Source organism: Cinclus cinclus, chromosome 10 (genome assembly GCF_963662255.1).
Source record: "Cinclus cinclus chromosome 10, bCinCin1.1, whole genome shotgun sequence".
Classification (NCBI taxonomy): domain Eukaryota; kingdom Metazoa; phylum Chordata; class Aves; order Passeriformes; family Cinclidae; genus Cinclus; species Cinclus cinclus.
In genome coordinates, this window is record NC_085055.1 from 23,811,233 (window position 1) to 23,823,702 (window position 12,470).

At 41.6% G+C, this 12,470-nt stretch overlaps 1 protein-coding gene across 1 annotated transcript in view; it reads left to right on the forward strand.

Moving 5' to 3' along the window:
* The window catches only part of YEATS2 (YEATS domain containing 2), a 47,573-nt gene that overhangs the window by 32,528 nt on the left and 2,575 nt on the right, over positions 1–12,470 (forward strand). Inside the window, exons 21-30 of the mRNA XM_062498940.1 lie at positions 1,248–1,379; positions 1,631–1,729; positions 2,722–2,833; positions 3,996–4,069; positions 5,070–5,149; positions 6,020–6,221; positions 7,558–7,784; positions 8,924–8,998; positions 10,361–10,434; positions 11,471–11,775. Of these exons, the coding sequence (XP_062354924.1) occupies positions 1,248–1,379; positions 1,631–1,729; positions 2,722–2,833; positions 3,996–4,069; positions 5,070–5,149; positions 6,020–6,221; positions 7,558–7,784; positions 8,924–8,998; positions 10,361–10,434; positions 11,471–11,579 (1,184 nt within the window). The 3' untranslated portion in view covers positions 11,580–11,775. The remainder of the gene's footprint in view (positions 1–1,247; positions 1,380–1,630; positions 1,730–2,721; positions 2,834–3,995; positions 4,070–5,069; positions 5,150–6,019; positions 6,222–7,557; positions 7,785–8,923; positions 8,999–10,360; positions 10,435–11,470; positions 11,776–12,470) is intronic.

Below are 12,470 nucleotides of genomic sequence, written 5' to 3' on the forward strand. Positions count from 1 at the left end.
TGTCCTGCCCTGACACATCAGTATGTCCCACACAAAGGAATGGGTAGCACTAGGTGTACCTTCTCGCCTGGAGGGGAAAGCCTAACTGACCAGTGCTAGGCATCCTTAAAAACCCAGAAAAACCAAGACATCTTCACCAGAACTTTCATGTTTAGTACTTGGAAGGCAGCTGTGTTTCACTATTACTACTACTATTAATGATGTCAAAACAAATCATACTTACAAAATCGCTATGGTGAAACTAAGAAGTTCATTGCTGTCAATGTCTTAAAATAGAAGCCTGCTAAATTTCCACAATCTGAAGAAAACTTAGCTGGAGATTGAATACAATTACATGGAAAATAGCCAGTTTACCAGTAGAAAGGATGGACATAGGCCCAAATCACAGCGTTAGGGTGCTGGCTGGGGTGCCTTGGGTTGTCATCACAAGGAGGTGACATCTCCTTGTGCAGGAGAGAGCTGGCAGACAGGTGATGAGCACTCCTCACCCATGGGACTGTGGCACAGCTTGCAGTTGTGCTGATTTCTCCTGAAGTTACTGAGTGGCACCATTGATAATGCTGCTTATATCTGAATGTTCTGCTTGTTCTTTTGGCCTTGACTAAAGTCAGGGACTTAGTTCAGTCTCCAGTTTAATGTAATTCTCAGCCTGATGTGCCATCCTTGTGGGTGTGTTCAGTTCAGTGCACGTGGCAGAGAGACTCACAACACTCAGTTCAGGTGTGTCCTTTGTCAGACCTGCTGCACAGCAGCCTTGGGCACGTCCCATAGTTGGAACAGGGTTGACTATGCCCTGCTGGCTGCAGAGGTGTGAGTGGCACTGGGATACTTCCTGAGAGCAGCTGTGTGAGTACAACAGAGCTGTACTTCTCTGGCTTACCACAGCATTGGTAAGCACAAGGTCTGGTCCTGACAAGAGTGTTTTACTCTGCTCAGCCTGCTTCAGTTGAAAGGTTTGTTACATCAACTTTTGCTTAAAATTCTTTAGGTAATGAGATTTGCTTTACAACTCTGAGTGCCGTGCAGCATGTTGGAGTGTGCACACTGCGGTGCAGCACTACAGCGTTTGAGCCATCGCTTGTGTCAGTGGAAACTCATCCTGACAGCTCACCCAACTGTGGCTTGTTAAGAGGGTGGCAGTGCTAGGTTATATGCCATCCTGCTTCAAGCAGAAAGGGAGAGAAGTAGCTGGAGATAAACTAACTGGTGTGTTTTATTTAACATTTTGTCTTCCGTTCTTCTTGCAGGGTTGCTAAAAATCCACTCAAATCAGTCTAGTCCACAGCAGGCTGTTCTGACAGTTCCCAGCCAGCTTAAACAGCTCGGTGTAAACACAGCTTCTGGAGGTGTTCAGACAATACTCATGCCTATGAACAAAGGTAAAGGGCAGAGGAGGATGACAGATGGTATTTGAAAATCTCCTTTGACACAGGGTAGCACTTGGTCACTGTTGGCATACATGGTCCGAAGTAGAGGTAGAAGAAACTGTAGCAAGGAATTCATCCCTGAACTTTGTGCTGCAAAAAAAGTGTGTTGCTTCTGAAAATGTTAATTTGTCGAAGCATATGAAATTTGATTTTTTATTCTTCTTTGTTGCCCCCTCCCTTTTTTTTTTTCTGTTCATCTCCAGTGCTACAGTCACTTTCTACCAGCAAAGTTTCAGCAGTTTCAGCAGTCACAGCAGCAAGTACAGTTGTCCCAAGTCCCTCCACAGCATCCATTGCCAAAGGTAAAAAGGGATTTCTTAGTAAGACAAGTCGTTAAAAAAAAACTTGTGCTGCTTTATGCAAGTGGCTTGACTATTAAAGTAGACTCCATGACTGTGGAGTTTATTTTTGTTATTAGTAGAGTTTAAATCAAGTTAAAATGACACCTGGGAGCTAGGAATTTGACATTGACTTCCCCCTTGACAAATCCCACAGTGTAGAAGTGTATGGAGAAAAATGAGAATGTTCTAGAAAGCTACAAGGAGTACCTTAAACACTCACTGTTTCAGTCCATATTTGCAGAACTGCATAGTGCAAAAGTAAAGCAGCAGCCCCAGATCCTGCTGTTCTCAGCCAGATGTACTGGAGGTTGTTTTCCAACAGCACTGGATGCAGACAGCATGTGTCCCTGTGCACACAGCAGGGAAAGAGATGTACACAATCCTTCCCAGAATAAAGCATGGGGCAGAGCTGGCACATCTGAAGTCCAGTTGTGGCAGAACTGGCATGTATGCTCTCCATCCCAGCTGTGTGACCAGACTGCCTGGTTATTTGGGCTCAGCACGTCTCTCACTGCTTCTGTCTCACCAGAGTTCTCTCCTAGACATGAGAAAGTTCACATGTCAGAATCAGTGACGTCTTCAAAAAAGTTGTCACTTTGAAATGTCACTTCTTGTTAAAACTTGGTTTTGGGCTTTCTGTTCAGCTCTTTGTTTGCAGATTGGCCAGGCAGTTCAGTTTAGATCAGGCAGTCATATGCAAAACAGCAGCAATTGATTATGCAGGTTTTCTTACAAGGATGAGATACGAGCATGTGGAGATCTGTGGGGGGAGCATGTTCTGGTAGGTCTATTTCAGCAAAATTGAAGGTCAAATTTGTTCATGCTTAGCAATAAGAATGCAAACAGTAAGGGATGTTATATAAGACTTTTAGTCTTACTGGAGTCTCACAGACTGGTACTTTTATCAAATTGGCTGTACTTTTTGTCTTAAAATGTGTTCTGTTTCTTTGAAGTTAAGATGGAGCCTGATTCAACAGGACAAAACTGCAGTTCTCTGGGTACCCAAGAAGGCCAAGCAGCAGTTAAAACAGAAGAGAGCTCTGAACTTGGGAATTATGTTATCAAGTAATTGTTCATTTCTCTATAAGGATTTTTGATCTTTAAAGTGCTGGGGGAATGGAGATGATTCTAGGGATATGTGCAGTAGTGTTATTTTGACCTAAAAATAAATTATAAAATTTGTCCCGTACACTGCTGTATCTCTACTAATCCTGTTTGGTGGCGTTTTTTTCAGACAGTGTTGCAGTGTTTTATTTGTGAATGGATTTGTATGCATGGTTCAGGAAAGGGGAAAAATCATTTGAAAATTTGCAGTTTTGGGCTTTGTTAAAATCACAAGCTGCTAAAATCTCTTTATCATCTTCTGCTTGTGTAAGTCCCATTGCATGTCCTTAGTCAGGTCACACTGCCCAGTGAAATGCAGGTCTGAAAAGGGACATCTGAAATAAGTAGAACTGTTCACCTTCTGGACTCTCAAGTTTTGTTAAGATCATATACTTGTGTAATTACTTAGTTTGAGGGCTGCTTTGCTTCAGAATTAGGATTAAATAATGATGAGTGATCACTGGATGCTGTGAAATCCAGTGCCTTGTTTCTGTTGCTTTTGCAAGTACTTGTTAGTGTTTTTTCACCAGAACTCAGATTGTATATTTCTTGCAGTGTGTAGGATGTCTCTTCTGCTCTTGGTTCCTCCAACTTTCCTGTCTCCTGTGTTTTGTAAAGTTTTTTTTTTTATCTCAGCGTATCCCTGCAGACACTATCCTGATGGAGAGAGTGTGTAAGAGACAGGAATAAATCTTCAGTCACTACACACTGAAAATTATCTCAGTTACAAGATAACTATTGGAAAATACAGCTCCTTACAGTTTAAATAGACTATGGCTGGTTAAGTCAAGTCCCATAAAAGTTTCCTATGTTTCCTACTGGGACAGCCTGCACTAGTTACCCCTCTCAAAGTAATGTTGCAGCTTCCAAGATAATGCAGGGATTTTCTCCAAGCCTGTCTTCAGTTTCTTCAGCCTGAGAAGTGCAGCTTGTGAACACTTTGACAAGAGGAAGGGCTGTTTGAAATGCCTTCTCTGGATTGGGGTGTAACAGTTTATCCTCACACTATTTGTAATGCTTTGGGGCTAAAGACTTTAAACCCTGCAGTGATTCTGAAACCTTCTATAACTGATTCATTGCTTCCAACAGCAATCTTCACTGTGATTCTTTTTCTCCCTTGCAGCATAGAATATTTGGAAAACATCCAGCAGCTTTTAACAGCAGTAGTGAAGAAGGTTCCATTAATTGCTGAAAAAAGTAAGCAGTAAATGAAAAGGCTTTGCTGTGTATTGTCAGTGTATCAACATAATGCCTTGCATACTCTGTAGCCACAGAAGTTATTAAAAGGTGGAATGGAATGAAGCCATTCTCCTAGAGTTTACCCCAGGGGTTATTCTGAAGATGCTGAGAATTAGGTTCTTCCAGTGAACTCCAATATGTTGTTAGCAGTTAAAATCTTTCATCTGTTTTTCTTTTTCATTAGAAATAGATTGTATTTCTTCACATAATGGCTGCAAGTAGGCCTTCTTTATCCTGGTTTGTCCTTAATGGATTTGCTTTTTATTTAAAACTAGGGTTTCATTGAGCTGGCAAATACAGTAACAGCTCAGCACTGAAATGTGTTTGTTATTGGGTTTTTTGCTTTCTTTTTTTAAGCAAAAGGGGATAATTTGCAGAGAAGCATTTTAATCTTGTGTGGTACTGTATTATTTCATTCCTCTTACTCATGTACATAACTAAAAATATATCAGCTTTCCCTGGTAACTAAGGCACTTTGAATGCCAGTGGTCCTGGATTCTGGGTAGAGAAGACCCTCTCAAGCAGATGAGAGGCACAGTAAAGCTTTAATAATTTCCAGCCGTCAGGGTTTTGCCAGGAAATCTTTTCACTGTTTCATTTTTATGTTGTAATTTGTTTGGGGAAAAAAAATCCATTTTTTCAAAGGAAAATACTTTGGCTAGTAAGGCAGACTTACAGGTCTACTTAATAGAGTTTTGGGGGGAAAAGAGGCTTAAAACTGCCCATAGCTACAGGTTCTGTGTATATGACCCAAGAGGGAGGCTGGTACTGCATTCAAAAACCCGTGTCAGTCTCTCTTGGAGAGAGCACAGCATTTGTAAGAGTTGGTTGCAGTCATTGAGCCTGTGAGCATGAAATGCATTTCCCTCTTCCTCTGTGCTAAGTAACATCAAACCCAGAATGCATTTTACTTCACTTACTGAAAATTTAATAGTTTTTGATTTTGTGGTTTTTTTAGGTGAGGATGTAAGCTCTTTTTGTGCCAGTTCAGTGGAACAGTATTACAGCTGGAACATTGGGAAGAGGAGGGCAGCCGAGGTAATTCTCTCCTCCAGTGTTTCATAAGCAGTCACTGGGAACACAAGGAGGATTTAGAAATTATGGAACCTTCCTTGTTTGTCTGATCTGTTTTCTGAATAAATCTGTTGTTTTAAATGGCAGCATTCCTTACTGCAAGGTGCACTGACTTGTGTTCAGACAGTGATCCAGTGCATTGTTCATAGGCTGTCTCAAGCGGAAAGGATGCTGAAGGTCATTTTTCAGTTTATTTATAGCAAGATGGTTTTTGAAGCATTTTAAAGCTCTAAATTCTTTAAAACTGGTAGTACCTTATCCTTATCTCTCCTCTGTGGCATGTTACAGTCAAGGGAACTTCACCCAACATACTTTATCAATCTTGTTATGGGATTGTGTCTGCTTTCTGTAGGATGAGAATTGAGGGATCTGACATAAGCAGTACTAGTGCTGAAATAGATTGTCAGTTCACCAAAGATAAATATTTCAGTTAACTTGGATCTTTTGTATTGTGGTTTCCCTCTATTTCTTTAAACTTTGCCATCTTACTGTGGAGTTTTACAGGGAAGATGATAACACTGAATTAGATCCTCTGCTGTTGTCATCTTAAATGATCAAAGAGCGTAACCAAATATTAAGAACTTTGGTGTTGCTTGGGAGCTGACACATTTCAAGCCAAATGTGACTAGGCCCCTGTAAATGTGTGTCCCTTTTCTTGAGATATTTTTGGGATGATAAAGCGAAGTTTAAATGACCTGTCAGAAGTCACTCTCACTCCTGAGAAAATCATGTCCCTTTTCTGTTTCCCTTGCAACCTGGATTATGGTTCTGGGCTGTAAGCTAACCATAAATGTTCTAGCCAGTGTGATGAGCTTTCTCTTTGCTTGGTCACAGTGGCAACGAGCGATGACAGTGAGAAAGATCCTCCAAGAGATCATAGAGAAGTATCCCAGGTTTCACAGTATCACACCCCTGAAAACAAAGCACGTGGTGCACTGGTGTCGGTGCCATGGCTACACTCCCCCTGACCCCGAGACCCTGCGCAACGAGGAGGACTCCATTGAGGACGTGCTGACACAGATAGACAGTGAGCCAGGTGAGTGTGGAGGGACAGGGAGCTCCTTTCTGCCAAAGACACTGTTTATTAAATGCCTGTGTAGAAGCACATCTGGAGAAGGGGGTTCTTTCTTTATTTTCATTTAGTTAATTCACTCCAGAATAACAAAACTTGGAGATGGCAAGGGCAGGCCTACAAGTGGGGCTGTCCCTTGTCCCTATCAATCCTGATGTTTTTCTGGGGCTTCTCTTAGATTTTATTGTGCTTTGGGGCCCTTGGAGGCTCAGTGTAGAGGAATCTCATGAAAGATGATCCTTGCTCCACAATGTAATAATTTATAAGTGGATACACAAAGTAAGCATAGGGACTAATGACATTTCTGCCATTGGGTACTCTTAGCCTGTGTTAAGGCCATGCAAACACTCTGAATGAGTTCAGGTACAGAACCAAAAAAAAAACAAACCCAGCAGTGTCAATGTGGAGCTCAGTGGGGGTTAATTTACCTCCAAAAGTGAGGTGAATTGGCTCATATGAAGCTTCATACTTTGTATTCTACTAGCATAGCTCTAGGATCCCCTCAGTTCATTTTGGTGTGTATTAAAATCACGTCTTTAATTTCATCCATTCTTCACAGTCAAGATCTCTTGTTTCACCTTCAGATAATCCCTTTCCAAAAGCTGAATGTTTTTTTATGTTCTGATCATACAGGGTTTTAAGGTATTTCACAGACGTGTATGGAATTGATAATGTGTTGTAAAATCTGGCCCTGCATTGCAGTTGTGGAAAGTGCAAAAGAAGCCTACATCGACCTTTTAATATTTTTATCTAAATCACTGTATTTGTGTTTGTCTTTGAAGAGTAGAATGTTTACTGCATACCATGGCACTGGAGGTTTTGCTGGCTTGTGTCAGTCATGCAGAGAAGAGGTTCCCTTTTGCCATTCCACTGTGAACCTGTCTTGAAGCATGATAATGCTCGTCACAATGTAAAAGTTGATTTAGCACTACATGGTGCCTACATGTAAAAGCTCCACTTCTCTAAGCAAGTCATAGAGCATCAGACTGATTTGCCAGTTGCCAAAAAGCTTAAAAAGCTTCTGTGCGAATGTCTGGGAGATTGACATGAGGCTGGTTTTGTATGAAATGCAGCCTTCTTGATTGGTGTAGGAGCAGATGTGGGAGAGAACCATAAGTGTCATGAAGATATAATTAGAAGGCTCTCAATGACTGTTTGCATTTCTTTTCATCCTTATATTTGGTAGACACTACAGAAATAACTTGCAATTACCTTAATTTCTTACCATATTTTGAGTGTGCATCTGTTTATAAACAGCTTTCCATAACCTATCGTGTTTAATTGATTGCTTCTATTTCAGAGTGCCCTTCATCTTACAGCAGTGGTGAGGAGCTGTGTCGAAAACTGGAGGAACTACAGCAGTTTCTGAAACAAGAGGCAGAACATGAAGAGGAAGTAGATATTCTCAACTTTAGCGAGCCATTAAAAATAAACATTAAGAAAGAGCAGGAGGAGAAGCAAGAAGAGATGAAGTTCTACATGGCTTCCTTGCCTGCATCAGAGTTTGTGAGAGACACTGCTGAGAAGGTAATAAGTGAATCATAAAGCTAATTAGAACTGTTGTTAAACTAGTTGTGCTTTTACATTTATTTAGTTGCATTTCTCTCATTCTTTTTATAGAGGCCTCAGGACTTTTTAATGAATCATTTTATACATGCCCTGGAAAAATTGACCTTTTGACTCAAGACTTGAAGCTGCCAGTTCTGGCAGGGGAAAGGGAAGAATGCTAGCTGGGAGCTCACTTCAGAGTAGCTGTTTTTCAGGGCTTAATACAGAAAAATCATCTTGAAAGGCTAAAAGCAAAGATAAATGAGGGATGAGGAGCAGTAGCACTGAATTCTTCCTGTCCATCGTGGAAAGATGTGGACTTGTTGCTTGGACCAATACTGTGTAACAGCAGTTCCTGAAAAGGGTTTGTGGTAAAACTCAGCAAACTTTTCTGCTGTTTGGATTTCTTCCTCCTGTTCAGTTTAGGGCAAGGGAGAGAGGAAGGTTTTCTGTTACAGCAGCAGGAGAGAGAGGGGAGACTGACTTGGCTTGTAGGAAACAGTGCTTGATGTTGTACCATAATAGCAGGAGGGGTTTGTATGGAGCAATTGTTGGAGAAAGAAAGGATCCCTGTCCCCACCTCACCTCCTGACACCAAGGGACAAAGCTTTGGTGTGTCTGGTGTCTACTGCATGGGTGACAAAGGCACAGGCACAATGAGAGTGGAACTAAGGGATGAAACACACTTTTGATGTGGAACTCCTGTGCCAGGAGTACTGTCTAAAGTGGTTTCAGTGGCCATAGTTGGGTGAAGGAAAGATGGATGAGTAGGTGGATTGAAGATATGTACAGTTTTAAAATGGAGCTGCCATTCTCAACCCAAAGATACCCAGTGCAGCCTGGGTTTTGTGTGGACTTTCTGAAACAAAAACTAAAATCGGCTTCTGTTTCTTCTTGCTTTCAGAGGCATTTCTACATGCTGTGCTAATTTCACCCAGATTTTTTTTAAATTAAGCCTGAGATTATACTGCTTGAAAGCTCTGTATGTCTACTAGCTTCTCTTTTAACTACCCTGCCCTTTGTAATTGTGTTTTTTTCTGTTAATCTTACTTAATTATAGTACAATGTGGGTTTTGTTTTTGATATACTAATTCTTTTTTCCCTCTTGTATCTTATAGATAGGGATTTCTTTTCAGCCTGCTGAGGTACAAAAGAATGTTTATGCATCCGTAATAGAAGATATGATTTTAAAGGTAAGAAATTACTTCACAAGAAGGGCTTGTCTGTAATTGTATTAACTCAGCAATTAGGAAAAAAAGATGGAATATCTTTATTTATATGCATTTATCAAATCAAAATCTGTCTTTCTGCATGAATAGATACATAGCTGCCTAAAGAGGGTTATATGCTTTTGTGTGGGTTTTCACATTTCTAACCTCTTATGTTGGCTTGGACACAGAATAGTGATTTGCAAATTCTCACCATCACTAAGATACTGACTCATTCTGTAATTTGAAAGTACCCCTTGTTTTGTCCTTCCCTTCAGAATTGGGTGGAATCTTTCAGGCTGTGTAAGACTTGAGTTTTTTGTACATGGTTAGCTATATTTTCCTAAGCATTGCTCAGTTACTTTGCCCAGGTTGTCTCTGCTGAGAGACTGCTGAATTCCTGTAGAGAGTAACAATTCTGCCATGTGTGAGAAACTATTTCTCTATCATAATGACTTCTGTAAAAACAGAGAAATTATTTTGCACCAAAATTTGAACAGCAGGGATCTGGAGTTCTTGGGTTTGGACTGAAGGCTAACACGGATGATTTCTAGCTCTGGTGTATTTCATGTCAAAGATGATTTTTTGGGTAGTTTATACAGACTGCAGCTTATCAGAAGATGATTTCTAAAAGCTAATTGATTCCAGGTGGCACATGCACTCATGTGCATGCCTGTGCTGTGCTCCCTGTTACTTGCCACAGTTGAACTCTGATACAGATACATCCATTTGTAGACACAGATTGTAGCCATCAGGTTGCTCCATTATAATTGCAGTTATGCCAGCTTTCCTCACTGAACATTGCACAAACCTCTCCTCTGGTCTTGATACAGCACAGAAAGCCAAGAACCTTAATTAGCTTTTGACTGAACCTTGGTTAAGCTAAGTGCTGGGCATATGGCTGCACAGGCTGGGAGGTTTCTGTGGGGGTGTCTTGACACAAGCCTGGTGACTACAGGGAGAGGGCTAGGAATGCAGGTACTGGCTCCCAGGAGAATATCTGCAGTCTGCCATGTACAAAAACAGCTCTGCTGTGTGAGAGGAAGGGTCCTGAAATGCTCTTGGAAGCAGGCTCTGGAATGCTTGATCCACTCTGCTGGGCATGTACAGCTCTGCAGATCTGGAGGGAAAGCAGGTTGGGCAGTTGCAGCCTGAGCTCTGTGCTACTCTGGGTCTCTTTCTGTTAAATAAACTCATGTCTTAAGGAGTAAAACACAGGTGTCTTGAACTGCCCTGTGCTGATCATTTGAGGATTGAAGCCAGCCAAAATTTCAGCTGCTTTTACACTGGTACTTGGGCAAATAGCAAGTTCCTTTGCTCTTTTTGCCATGCTGTCTCTTGTCTCAGGCCACCGAACAGCTGATGAGTGACATCCTACGGCAAGCACTCGCTGTGGCGTACCAGACAGCTCCTCACAACAGGTACAGCACGGGGCTGCTCTGCCACCACTCACACTGGCACTGAGGGTCTCATGGCTTCGGGTGCTTAGTCAGGCTTTGTGCGGCCCATGAGACTGAGGGAATTTATGGACTATACTCTGAGAAGAACCAAGCCTTAAAAGGGGTTTGTCATGTCGTGGCTCTCTAGTGGGAAAGGATGGGAACATAAACACTAAAAACCGAGGCAGGATTCTCTGGTATTGCCATGCCTCAGAGGCAGATGAGCTGTTTCTGCAGAGACGCACTGGAAGGACCTGCTTGCTCTTGTCCATCTCAGGTTACTGTGTAGACATTAGCCACGGCCTGCCAGAACTTAACCTAAATAAACTCTTTATTGTACTGATAAACACTTTCCTGCATCAGAAAAGTGCTGAGTGATTTTTATAGAATCATAAAATGATTTGGATTGGAAGGGACATTAAAGATCATCTTGTTCCACCCCATGTCATATCAGGGACACCTTCCACTATCCCAGGTTGGTCCAAGCCCCATCCAACCTGGCCTTGAACACTTCCAGGGATGGGGCAGCCACAGATTCTCTGGGCAACCTGCCCCCTCAACAGTAAAGATTTTTTTTTTAATATCTAATGGTTAGGCCACATGTTGATTTCTGTTCAGCAGCATGATTTGGAATAGCTTAAAGTGATTTTAAAAAACTCAAACACTATGAGAAAACACTGTTTAAATATTCACTTGTATGCAATATATAAATACTTACATCATATATTAAAAAGTATGTATACCTGTTATATATAGAAGTGCATACACAACAATTATGCCATACAAGTTCAAGAATTCATACTTTAGTACTTGATCTTTGTGTTCCAGTGCCCAAGAGGCTTCCCCCCAGTCATTTGGCTTTTTTTGTGCTGTGATATTTTCATGCTTTTCCTGCATTGCTCTAACACCTGCTCTTATATACTTTTTTTTTTGCTTTGATTGTTATTTTTCACTTGCTGCTTTATGGACATGGGTTTTTTTGTGTATTATAATAGCGTCTCTGATGCATTCCCTGCAGGACTCCAAGAGAGATCACAGTGATGAATATTCACAAAGCCATCTGTAATATTCCCTTTCTTGACTTCCTCACGAACAAACATATGAAGATACTAAATGAGGAGCAATGAAATAGAGCAGAGAAGGTGCTACAGGAAAGGTGGATTTATGACTGAAATTGGGCTGACAAATCCAATATTTCTGTAGGACACTACTACATTTATAACATTGGGCTACTAGATTGTTACCTCGCATTAAAGATGCACCTTAATGCAACAAAATGATGCTCTGTTCCAAATCAAGTTGTAAAATGTCAGTGTTTACTTGGTAAGTGTATGTTCAGTGGCTGAACATTGTCAGTTTGCATCAAGTTGCTAGCTGTGGGAGACTCCACAGACCTGGTCCCTCTGAGACACTCTGCTGGTGAGACTGAACTGGCTTTTAAGATGAGAAATGTTTTTTAATGCATTCTACATATGAATTGGTTTCCCCCATGCAGTGAGCAGGGCACTTGCTTTGGCATTCTAAGTATGGGAAAAGTCAAAGGTAGCTCTGTAAGGTGGGCCATTTGAGTAGATGGGTGGATCCAAGGTGTGTATCTGGGGGAGCAGAAGGCTGATGGCAGCAGCAGATTTGGCCATTCTGCCTGAACATGATGTATGTGACTGAGACCACAGCTGGGTAGATTTGTCAGCAGCTTACTCAGCTAAGTGTCACCTAACCAAATTCCTTGCCTCTCTGGAGGAAGTGTCAGGTGCCACCTGTCTTAGTCACCTTGGAAGGGGTAGACTGATACATCCTCGAGCAAGATGAGCAAACCACAATCAGGCTTGGAAAGATTTGACTGACCATTTGTCCTGCATGGGAAAGGAGAGGAACAAAAACGATATTCAGGGTTTTTGGGCTTGGGCTGACTGAAATGGTTCACTTGCTCAGCGAGTGCCTTCCCAGGCTGCCAGAATGTTTGAAGAGTGCTGGGGGGGGGCTGATGGCCAGTATTGGTATTATACAAGTCCTAATGT